Source organism: Phasianus colchicus, chromosome 9 (genome assembly GCF_987193195.1).
Source record: "Phasianus colchicus chromosome 9, bPhaCol1.hap1.1, whole genome shotgun sequence".
Classification (NCBI taxonomy): Eukaryota; Metazoa; Chordata; class Aves; order Galliformes; family Phasianidae; genus Phasianus; species Phasianus colchicus.
In genome coordinates, this window is record NC_143444.1 from 18,659,581 (window position 1) to 18,672,429 (window position 12,849).

A 12,849-nucleotide genomic window follows, 5' to 3' on the forward strand; every position below is an offset into this window, starting at 1 on the left:
GTCAGCAGGGAGAGGCTGTGTGGGCTGCATGTTCCCTCAGCCATGCCAGCCACAGGCCTCTCCAAACCAGACTCAGCGCTGGCCTTCTGCCTGGTCCCCTCATGGCAGCAGAGATGTCTGTCCTCTCAGGTCTTGAACAACCAGATTCCCAACTGCTTTTGGGGTCTTAGGTGCAGGACATGTTAACATCTTTCCCTCTTTACGGCTCTGAGTGCATTTCTCTTGAGTGTTTTGAGAGACGAGAGGGGCTGTGGTGAGCATGAGCTCTGCCACTTGTTGTCCTTCTTCCTTTATGTAGAGACTTTTCTTGTTAGTAGCTCTGAGAAAGCCTGTGTGGGAGGTATTGTGATGTGGTTAGGGCTGCCCAGCTGGAAGGAGTGCTGTGAAAAGCAGACACATTATCTTCAGGCTGGGAGGTGAAGAAAAACAAAGCAAGCAAACAATAACAACAAACACAACAGAAGAAAAGGGAGCAATTATGCTAACGCCCCTCAGTCAGGAGCTGCTCCTGCCCTTGCTCTAGGACCTGACAAGTGAAGGAGCTGGGCATCCAGACGCTCCTGGATATTCAAGATGCAGTGCGTGGCTTTGCCTGTGCTGAGCCCTGCAGGGAAATGTGCCATACAGAGGTGGGGGATTGCTCCACTTCACACTGAGCATCAGCGGAGGCAGCAGAGGCAAGTGATCACTCTGCCTTGAGCTATAGGCTCAAAGCATAGAGCTATAGGCATAAAGCAGGCTAGGGAGAGAAGATTATATGAAGGTCCTGGTTTACTACAGTGTAGTGTATCTTCCCAATGCTTAATCACTTGTATGAGATTTACAAGAGGGCTCTTGATTGGAGCGGTGTGAGAAGGCTTGCTGCATTTGCTCAGATAATTTAGAAACTGAGTGCTATGGAAACAACCACTGTGAGGAAATTTGCCTTAGAAGACATATATGTGGTGCTCTTATGTCCTCTGTGACAGATACAAGCTGGGCTTTTGTGCTCAGAACGTATCTAACGCAGCACTGCATGTGGGGCAGGTGCTGGTATTTCAACCATCATCACTGGTGGATGCAGAGTTGTATGCAGCACTCAAGTTTAGCATCTTCTGTGTCTCTGGGATCAGGCTTTCTGGCCTTCTCTGCAGCCAGCTAGTGGTATTCCTTCCTTCAAAGCTGAGGTTGAGAATGCTGCCAGTGAATGGAGAATGTTGTTACATGACACCTCTAAGTGCTGACCAAACACAAGCTTCATATGCTGCTGAATAGTCTTCAAATGGTGGAGTTTTGCCACGTTGTTTGTCAAGATTTGCTTTGAAGCTTATCAGTTTCCAAAGTTGTATGTCATCCTGAATGGGGAAAAATAACATACTACCATAAAAACTCAGTCACCTTCCACTCATAGGAAGAAGAAAGCAGCTGCAAGATGTTAAGGATTGTCAGAAAGATAAGCTCAATTTTAAGTGGTAGAATAGCTCAACTACATTTGGTAGTTCCTACCTCCAAACAGTTATGTAGTTGTCATCAGCTTGTGCATGTATTTGAACCAGAAGAGAAGATACCAAGCTAGCAGAAGCTTAAGAGGTTACTGGACTGTAGGACAGGACAGCTTCAAGCTCATTGTGTGATGTTAAAAGGGGAAAAGTAGCCAACAGTGTAGTCAGACATCTCTGAATTTTTCTGTTATTGTGTCCCAGTAGGGCATGTCTCCCCAAGTGTGTTGCTTGTTATGTTCTTGTAGTCACAGCAGATATGGATCAAGCCATGTATGTGTTATGTAGTGGGGAGCCTGGTAGCCTAGTGTCATTAACCATGTGAGCATAGCGTGCAAGAGCTGGCTGCGTTGTTTCCTTTAATGTTAATAATAGTGGTCTTGACCAAGAAGGGAATGTTTGAATGGATACATCATCTATAGAAGACAGAATTTTATTTTTTCCTTTTCTGTCTTTGGCCACAAGAGCTGCATTGTGCAGCTTCACTTCAGGTTTGCACGTGGTTTCATTTACAAAAAGTTTCTGCTTGTTGTAGAAAAAGGCAGAAGGAAGAAAAACTTTTCCCATGAATTAGGGGACCTCCAGCTCTATGGTTGTCTCTGATCCCTGTTTTTTCTCTTAGTTGCTTGCTCGTCTGTTCTTGACATTAGCTGGAAAGCACTGTGTAAGCCAGATATTTGTCTTTATGTCTCTTTATATCCAGTTACATCTGTGTAACTTATATCCCTGGGAGCATTTCAGAAATTCTTACCTTTCTACAACATTTTCTGGGAGGTGACAGAGGCAAATGTCTGATGCACAACTTGTCCCTCTCTGATTTTGTGGAAGAGGCTGTTGTTGTGTTAAGGGATTGTCTTTGCTGCTTGAGCTATGGGGTTCTCTAGGTGTCCTGAATTTGGAGTTCAGTTATTTAAAATGTTTTGTTTTATTTTTAATTGAGAATCCATTTTGTGTCCATGAAAATAGAAAAAAAAAGTTGTTTCATTTTGGCTGATGGAGTGCAGTGTGTGGACTTCTTGCTAGCATGACAGTCTGTCCACCTTTAAGACTTTCTTTTACTGAGCTTCTAATTAGATTAAAGGATCATAGACTATACACTGAACTTGAATTCTGGTGTTCAAAGCTGAAGAAAAAAAAATGTAGTGTGAGCCCTTGGGCTGTGATTGCAAACACTTGGAAGAAATATTAAGATCTCCACTTAATACTTCTTTATATTGTAGATATTTGTAAACCATAGCATAATGTAATGTCATTGAAGCATTACTAACATCTGCCTTTTGTATACGTTATCCTCTGTGCTGAAGGTAAAGGCCTAGAGGGTAAAGGAAGAAACGAAGAAACTTGTCTGCCTTACCATTTGTATCTTATGCTCCTGTACAAATTTGTGGGCCTTTCTTCCTGCACTTTCTTGATTATTTGGTGGTGTTTTTTTTTTTTGGTTTTTTTTTTTTTTGGTTTTTTGTTTTGTTTTGTTTTTTCAATTGGTGATGCTGGGATTCCCTTTAATATTCTATTAGAGCGTGAAGTTTTAAGTCATAATGTGACGGGATTTTACTTACGCTCTTCAAAGTAAAAATAAATAAATATCTCATTTGTAGCATGACAAAAAAAAACCCAAACATTAGCATACAGGAAGAAAAGTGATGCAATATTTTCATTTATGGTAAATGATGTAGCATGGCAACAAGGCTGAAGGTACACTGGCACAGAGGTATCTAAATGGCATTAACTTGTCATTGTTTTTTAGTTTCTTTGCAGTAACTTTTTTTTTCCCTCCAGGAAGATATCTACTACACAGCAACTCTTGTACTTGAAGGCTGATGCGAGAAAATATAAAACAGATGCAGTTACTTATTAATAAAAGCCATTGTAAAATATATGTACTATACATAAGGGCATACTTCTCTCTGTAAAACACCTTCTCAGCATTGGTGACAGCTGGAAGGCTTTGAACCAGGGCTTGCTGAAGTCAGCGGTATCCTGCCATTGACTTCGGGTGATGACTGAAGTTTCTAATTCTTTGGAGACCTGAAACTATGTATTTTCTCACACGCTCTTTTCTTTCTTCCCTTTTTAGGAAGATCCTCCTTCTTTGTATCGCAATATGTACAGCTGCAGGTGCTGTGAAAGCACCCAAACAAGGTGAGAATACTTTCTTACAAAAGGATGTTGGTTTGTTTTGTTACCAGATGGAAAGAGTAAATGGCTGTTGTTACTAGTTCAGTTCAGTTCCTTATGGTGACTTAAATATCAGCTACAATATAACGAGAGCAAAAGTTTAAAGTAACCAGTGTGGAAAAGATGACCTTTCGAAAATTACTCAGATTTTCAGTCCATGAAATTACTTACATATTTAAGCAGACTCTTCATAAAAGAGAAGTCTTGTAAGGAGAAAAGGCTTTGATTGTGTCTTCAGTGCAAGTGGGTGTCCTTGGGGGTGGCAAGCTATGGCTGAGTTACCTTTGCACTTCTGAAGACAAACAAGCAAACCAATGCATATAATAAAGGCTTAGTCTAGGCTGGCATCATTAAAGAAAGAAAGTGAAATTGTGTATTCTTTTGGTTTTGCATTCAGATGCAGATGTTAGGAAGGAAATAAGGTTGTCTTTTTTAATCTGCCAACTGTTACATGTTTATTATGAGACCATTGTGGGAATATTAGCATCCCAAAGTGGTGGAAGCTAGCATGCCATTTACTTTTTAGTGTCCAGGAAAGTGGCAGTATCAGTTCTCTTCCATATTTCTTCATTGTACAGATGAAGCAAGAAATAAGTTGTCCTTGGCTGATATGGTCAACTGTCATCTTCTTGTAATATCCAGCTGAATGCAAACAGCTGGGTTTTGTGATTAAGTCAGGCTGCGTTCCTGATAATGTTTTGCTAGAGCCTTGTAGCTACATCTCCAGCATCCATTGCTGCTCTCACCAGTGTTTTTTTCCTTCTTGTTATTCCTTGTGCTTGGCAAAGTGTTTTTTTTTTTTTTCTTCTTGTTTTTTTGTGATGGTGAGATTGGGTGCATTTTCTCTTCCTTCCATTTTGCCTTTCATTAACTGCTCATGGTTTGCCTGTTAAGATGTTTGTTCGCTTTTCCCATTCAGCTGGATGGGGATATGCTTTTGTGATGATGGGAGTTTCCCAGTTTGTCTAATTGCTGAGCCAAGTTTCTCATGGGGATGGGGGAGGGTGGGCTGAGGGAAGAAAAAGCTCACCTGACAAGGGCAGCACCTGCAGATGCGTGTGGCCTCCCCACTCTGGGCCTGTGGGGTGGGAGGGGAGAGGCTGAGTTGGAGGCAGTTCATACTTTCCCAATGGAGCAGGTGAGACATGCCAGGCACAGGTCTGCAGCGATACCTGGAGTTGTCTTCATCTCTCCACCCCTGTTTTTTCCCTTTGCAAAGAAGTAATTTATTTTGATTCTCATATTCTACAGCCTGTGGAACTACTTTTCCAATAGCATGTCAGGAGACAGTTGTGAAAGCCTCAAAGCCAGCTGGGTCACCAGTGTTAGGGCCTCCAGATCTACAGAGCTTGCTTCCCTGCTGGTGGGGATGGGGCAAGGTGGTGGGATGAGACTGGTCTCTTCAGGGTTTGGGTAGGTTTGGGAAGCCTAAGGGGATTTTCTATATCAGGGGGTAGTTAGCATTAAGGAAGTGAACTTTGAAAGAACTATGACCATAAAGCACATCTGGTACTGTTGGTCATGGAGATAGTCTGTGCAGTTGTGTTGTTACTGTGTCATTCTTAAAATGGTTGTTCGAGTTGTGGAGGGTTTAAGGAGAGAAGTTGGCGCTTGTGGAAGAAATAAGCAGTCACTGTGGAGAGGTGAGGATCCACATGTGTTTCTGCGTGTTGCTCACCCATGCCCCTGAACCTCATCAGCTTCAGAAGATGGAAAAATGTGACTCCTGAAAAGTAAATGAATAAGTGCACATGCCAGGAATCTCTCCTTAGGAAATCTTGTAGTTGAATCATAGAACTCAAAATTGTTAGAGAAGAAAGCATACATGAATGAAGCCATAATCTCAAAGATAAAAAAAAAAAAAAAAAAAAAAATCTCAAGAAAAACAAGTTCTTGGGGAAGGGAAGAAAAGGAAAGAAGTCAGAATGGCTCTAGAATATCCTTCAGTCTATACACTATGCACTGAGGTAGCACTGCTCCATTCACAGTGCTTTAGGATTTGTCCACAAACAGGATGAACTGCTCATTTATAACTATGTTAATGCTTAAGCTGGTATCAAAACTTTCTTGTACTTTGCATTTTGAAAGGAATATTCTGTCAAATACGAAGACACTAGAAAGAGTAACTAACGTTTTTTCTTTCCTGAGCTGATCAGGCAGCTAGTGTGTGCTTTACTTGACAAGCTACACATAATGTATTGTGATATGGTGCTATAAATTGTGTTCAATTTATAGTTAAGTTACATATATGTAAATACACAGCATTGGTTTTTAGGAATAGTTCCTTAAGTTTGGCTTGAGAATGTGCAGAATGTTTGTCTTTGGTTTGCTTTGCTGTGCCAGTTGCCCAGCCTTGGTGTCTAGGAAAGTAGCAGTTACAACCTTGTGTTGTGACTTACCCAACTGCAAATGCACCACCACCTAGGGAATGGGCAACCTGCTGAGTAATTGCCATGAGTTCTGGTGAAGCTGACAAATGAATGATCTTTACTTTTCTGTACCCATATCAGTAAAGAGAAAACAAATCATGTGTGTTTTTTGAAATGGAGAGAGTGCCCCCAAATAGTCTGCCAATGAGAGTGGGGGAGTATGCAAAAATGAACAGAGACTGAACAGAAGAGTGACACAGAACACTACCATCACCTCACCATTCTTTCTGGGATTGTTTTCTGATATATATATATCAGATATATATATATATATATTTGTTTGTCCAAGTCTTAACTTTTATTAAGTTTTTCCTCTTTTCACAATCCAATTATGTTGTGAATTTTACAAGTAATCCTAGAAGATGGAAAGAAGGCAACTGAAACCAAAAAACCCAAACAGCTTCTCTTTGAAGAAGAGGAGCTGTTACGGTTTGGGGGACTAATGGATTGGGTGAACAGTAAGTGAAGACAGATGTTGCGCAGACATGGATAAACAAAGAAAACTGGCTACTGATAGGTAAAGAAAGTTGTGGTTGTCATGCTGGGAGAAAGAGCTAAGAGGGTTGCCTGCTCCCAAAACCCTGTGTACTGCCAAGAGCTTCTGAAAGCTTTAAAAAAAAAAAAAAAAATTTGGACCAGAAATGAAGTGACTGGCCAAAAAAGTTTGGAACAGCCTTTTGGCTTGATGGTGGGTTAATAGGCAGTAAGTCAGCAAGAAATAATTAGCTGGTACTTAATCTTTTGCTGTTATTTTTCACACAGCATTTCTCCATGCTGAATCTTCTCGAGACCTGTCATAGTTTGCAGGATGTGGAGAAAGTGTTTTATATCTCTTCACACTCAAGAGTGCTTTTCCTTTTTTAAAATAATTTTTTAAACAATGCAGTGTTTACAAATTAGAGCTGCCAAAATTTGTCATTTGAGATTTAGGAAGAGTGCTCCTTAATGTCACTTTAAAATTGGTTGTTCTATGTCAGTAGACTTGTTGTTTTGTTCTTCAGTTGCAATACTTTGGGCAAAGATCACTTGACATTATTATTTAATGATAAATATTTACAAATATCTGCCTGATACTTCAGATTAAAATTGTGACAATCAAGTACAAGGTTAAGCTGGAATGGCTTCCCTGGTGCAGTGTATCAGCTGGCTCAGCATGTGCACAGAAGTCCTGGAGCTGTCCCTGAAGCCATTGGCAAGTTGCTTGCCCCGTGAGATTTCTATATTGCCTAGAAGAATACACATGCACAGCTTTCTCCTCCATAAATACACCCAGCCATGTAGGACCAGGGTCCTGGGAAAGTGCGGGTGTTCATTACCAGAGCTGCGAAGTAGAATGCTTCTACTATAACCTGACCTCTCTTATCAGTTTGACAGATTAAAATACTCCTAGTAAGTTAATTGCTCTGAGGCAGAACATCTTGGGAAATTGGCGTACGTGTGACTTTCTGCAAAGACGTGCTTTCCCCGTAGTTCTGGCTGGGCTGGCTGCCAGGCCAATCTTGGCACTCCTGCAGATCTCTAACATGGCTAAAAACACTACAAGGTGTGTAATTAATTTTCAAGATGCACAGTGCGTTCAGGTTGATGCTTTTGGTTCCAACTTATAAACTACTCTCAAGGAAGTCTCAGACTCTCTTCATAATTTACTACTGAAACTAAGCCAACATCTGTGTGTTCTTAAAGTTTGCTGTGAATACATTCAGTAAACAGAAAAGGAAGACTGGGAAAGAAAATCTTTTTTCCACAAAAATAGTGAACATCCGTTTGTTGCTCTTGTCTCTTAAAATAGCAATGAATCTTTAGCTTCTCTTTGTTACTCCCATTTTTGTTATGCCATTTAGTAGCTTTATTTGCTTAAAAAGAACACTTAGTTGCATGGTTGAATTAAAAAAAAAAAAAAAATCTGTAAAAAAAAAAAAAATTAAAAAGTAATACCCTTGGCTAAATGCTGTAGGAAGTGCAGCCTGTTCCCTGTTAGGCTTATTACATCACTCTGATGGTTAAATAATATTAAAATAATATTAAATAATGTTAGTCATTAATATTAAGTAATATTAGTCATTTTTAATATTGGCAGCTTGCTACAGCTCAGGTCCAGCCAGTTGTTACAGAAAAAAGTGTGTCTGTGCAGTAGTGCCTATGAAAACTGTGTGATGTTCAGCTTCGCCTTACACAAAAAAAATTGAGAAGTTTAGGTTGGAAAGGACCTCGAGCTTGTCTGGTCCTACCTGGTGCTTAGAACAGGGCCAATGTCGATGTTAGTCTGGGCTGCTGGCTGCTGTTCAGTTCTGCTCTGAGGATCAGTGAGAAAGGAGCTTGCACAATGCTCTGAGCACTGCTTACTGTATTAGTAAATAGCTTGTCCCTTCATGGGAACAAAACAACCCTCCCTCAAATGTTAATAGTTTTCAGATAAAGAGGAAAAATGTATTTTGGGTTGGTTTTTTTTGCTTCTTGCTTTAAAGGATAGGTAGGCAGGAATTGCCAAATGAACACAGTATGTTCATTAACTCTTGTGAAAAGTTGATGACAGCAAATGGGGACTTCTCAGTTTTATGAATGAATTAACCTCCAAAGGGCATTACACGGGCTTTTTTAAAAAATTATTAAATATTTTTTTCATTAGGAAAGCTTTAATTATATTTGTTGGATTTATGTGAAAGACTGATATACATACGCCTTACATTTGTTTGCTTGGATCTGAATTTGAGCTCATAAGTGAAATGAACAGTGTACCTTCATTTCTTTTTACAGCAGTAGATGTTCTTCATCGGCTCGGCCTTGTGAGCGAAGTCCAGCAGCCGTCAGTGACGCCAGTGCCCTCAGCAGTGCCACTCTTGCCCCGGGGGGTTCGCCTGGCCGTGTCCGGAGTTGTGCTGACTGCTGACGCGTGTGTTGAGGCCTCCGTTGCTCAAGTTATACCAGCAAGTCTAGGGCATCACTTCACCATACTGGTTGGGTTGTACTCTTACACTGTAAATAATGCTTTTCTTTTCAGTATCAGGAACAAAACCAGACTGCTGTTTGGTGTCCAGTTGCTACCAAGAAAGGTAGCGGTGCACACTGGAGGGAAGCAGCCTGTATACTTTGATTATAGTGTTCATAATGAACAGTGGCATTGGTTTGCCATTGAAATTAGATACAAGACTGTCTCAATGTTTGCTGAGTGTGGACAGAAGTACTATATCAGGGAAATGCTTTATGAAATGGAGGCATTTGATTTGGACGGTTTATTTACCCTGGGAAGGATGAACTCTCACTCTGTCAGCTTTGAAGGAGTTATATGCCAGCTAGATATCATTCCCTCTGCAGAAGCCTCTGCAAACTATTGTAAATACATGAAACAGCAGTGTCGCCAGGCTGAAACATATCGATCTCTGCTAGGAACACCATATGCATCAGGTGTGCTAGATGTTTCTTTGAAGAAAAAGATTGGTGAGAAAAAACAGTGGGAAGATGTATCTTATAGAAGGAAGGAAGTATCAAATGGTCCTGTTACCGACATTGCTCGGATTCACTCCGTACTGGAGTACCTTGAGTCAATAAATGTCTCAACATCGGAATTTGCAGAGTCTAAACCCCTGCTGCTAGAAGTGTGGCCAGAAACAGAAGTCCAGGAGGAGGTCAGTCTGCTCCTTCACCATCAGGAGCCAAGCAAAGAAAGAGGCGGCACTGGAAAAAACAAGGCTTCATATTCAAATACTTCACATACTACCACAGAAGATGCAGACAGACAAAATGAGCTTTCTCAGATCTTCCCTGTAAAACAGAGTAAAATGAAAAACAAGGGAGTGGACAAAGAAAAACAACATTTAGATGAACCAACCAAAAAGCAGCAGATCTTCAACACAACTCTGTACAGTTTGACTGCTGACCTCTCTCTGGATAATCAGCTTAGTTTGGAGGAAGAAGGTCCATTTGATGCTAATAATACTTATCGCACAGAAAACACTTATTATGTTGATAACTACAACTATGAAGACCAAGGCAAAATATTTGAAATAGGAAGTAGCAGAGGCTTAAAGGGGGAGACTGGACCTCCTGTAAGTTACCTTTATTACACTCTTTATTATAATGAAGCAACGTATATTTAAAAGAGGCTTTGAAATAAATTTGGCAAAACTTGCCAGGCTGCGATTACCGCTTCTCCCATTTGTATTGTGCAAAAGTTTGTCTGCCATAAGTGTGTCTCTGGCATATAATTTTGGCCTAAGTGGTGTGTATTTTTATTGATTAGCAGAATATGTAAGCATTCAATTCTGGTGAAGTGGTGGGCAACCCAATCTTTTTTAAAAATCTGAAATGCAGCCAGATGTTTGTAACTGCTAATTATGGAGGCTGGTCACTTAATAAAATTATAGGGTAATTTCATACTCTCTACAAATGTAGACACTGTTCCATGAAAAAGAACAACCAGGCTGTTTGGAAGAATGATATGGTTTTCTCAGTTGAGTGATGGTATCAAAATTTGTAATTGTTGAAGCAGACCACTTGTAGAATCTAATCCTTTCAAACCATTCCTAACCCACAGTTGCAGGATCACGCAAGTCTGCATGCAAAGTAATGTTTAGAACTCATTTTTGTGGCATCTCTTCATTTAGCGGGTAAGAGATATCTGAAATGACTGCAAATGCACAGCAGTGCTTTTAATAGCACTAATTTGTCCTTTCTCATTGTGTGTGTTTGAGGGTCATAAACATTTTCATACATAAAACTGGGGTCAATGCACATGAAACTACATGCAAGAAATAACAGCGGTTCCTGTTTAGTCTTGGAGATATGATAATAATTCCTGTTTGAGTCTCTGGTTAAAATTTGTCAGACTATGGCATGGAGAAGGTTGTTCTACTGTTTTTCTCTTGTATTTGTGTGGTTATTACTGGAAAGTAACTTGGCAGGAGGAGGCAAGCAGCTTCTATTATATGTTTGAATATGCAAGTATAATTTCAGCACTGAAAAAATATTTTCTTCAGGTAGTCAGCAACTGAAAATTTATGTAGAAGTTTAATTTTTACTCTAAACAGAATCTTGATGCTAAGAGTTTGTTACTCAGCTGAAAAATGTGTTAACAAGTAATTTATGTTTGTCAGGGGCTGCTCTTGTTTGGAGGTTTTTTTTTGTAAGTGTGAAGCCAGTCTTCTTTTTCTTTTTTCATATTCAAGCCCTTTATTTAGGGGGACATAAATGTACAGCTACATATGTAGCTGTTATAAATGTGAGTTAAGGTTAATTCTCATTTCTGCAGCTTATGATATTTAACAACTGCTAACAGAAAGTTTTGATTCATAGCACATAACTTTAAAATTGTATATTTAGATTTATTGACTGCAACTGACTGAAATCACCATTTCTTACATGGCACAGAAATAGCTGCTGATTGGAGATTTTGTTGTTGGGTTGTTGTTGTTGTTATTTGGTGTGTATTAAGCATCTGCAAGCTAATGTTCTGGTTTTGCTAGATGCAGACATTGTGCATATAATGATTCATACACCTGATCTGAAGAGTTCAAAATATATATGAAAGATGTGTATGCTATCATTTTGTATGTTTGTCCTATGGATGGGATGCAGAAGCTTGTTTCCTGTGCAAGTCAGCTACAGCATATAATGCATTGCTGGGTCAGAGTTTCAGTAACATGCCTAAGGTCTAAGTGATGTGTTGCAGAGCTAGGAGGCTGATTAAGACCTTTGTGGGCACAAGTTCAACTGGAAGGACCAACAGCACCTCTGAGCCTATGGGCAAACTAAAGCATTGTGTTGCCACAGAGATTTTTGCTGAAGCAAGAAAAGGGTCTCTGTATGGCTCTTCCACAGAAGATTTCTGTAAAGAATTGTGTTTGGAGGTGGTGTGGCACTGTGCCTGCTGTTGTCATTGAACTTGTACTTACAGAGATGCTCTTGGTTTTTCTGTCTTGTACATCCTTGGAGAGAAGACTGTGATAATCCAGGTTTTATCTTCAAGGCTCTAACATTTTAATAAATAAGTATCCACAGAGTCTTATCAGTGGGGAGCCTAAAAAAGCAGCAGTGAGGGACTTGCAGAGTTCGCCTGCAGCAAAAAGAAATCCTGATGAGGCATGAAGCCCCTTCTCTTTTTTTCTTCTCTCATTATGTTGTGGTTGGTTTGAACCTTCTTTCAAGATTTCAGCACAGAAATAATGTTTGTTCTATTGGAGTTGACAGGCAAGAACTAGCTTTTGTGGTTCTTAGACTCCTCAGCTACATTTTAGCTTTTAATCATCTACCAGAACTGATTCTTGCCTTGTATAATTAGGCCCCTTGAATTCCATGATCCCACAGCTGTGGAATTCACCCATTGCTACAAAGGAGGGCTCCAGAATTCAGGCCTTCATTTATGGATAGCATATCTAATTCTTCCACTTAATTCTTCAAAATCACTATGACTGAGTAAAATCCTAGAAATTTCAATGACCAGAATCCCCTATAAAAATATGAAGCAAGTTTAAAGTTGAACATTGTTGTCTCCTGACCACATTTCCCTCTGATTCACCTGATGAGCCACTCCTTTTGTATTGCAGGGGGTGTTAGCACTATAAAAAGTTTTCCTTTTAATTAATTTATTTTTAACTCTTTCAGCTTTCCAATTGATACTTATTGTCACACGAGTCCTAAGGCTGCTTGCAGTAGCATGATATGTGATCCTGCTTGTCTAAAGGGAGGTGTAAGTCAGGACTGAAGAACAGTTAGGTTACTTGCTGTCAAGTCAGTCTGCTTAACTGCATGAGCTTTGATGTCCCTGAGAA

General features: G+C 40.0%; 1 protein-coding gene across 1 annotated transcript in view; it reads left to right on the forward strand.

The window, feature by feature from the left end:
• COL24A1 (collagen type XXIV alpha 1 chain) overlaps positions 1–12,849 on the forward strand; it is a 119,067-nt gene that overhangs the window by 1,567 nt on the left and 104,651 nt on the right. The window contains exons 2-3 of the mRNA XM_090146412.1: positions 3,556–3,620; positions 8,840–10,128. Coding sequence (XP_090002538.1) covers positions 3,556–3,620; positions 8,840–10,128 — 1,354 coding nt within the window. The remainder of the gene's footprint in view (positions 1–3,555; positions 3,621–8,839; positions 10,129–12,849) is intronic.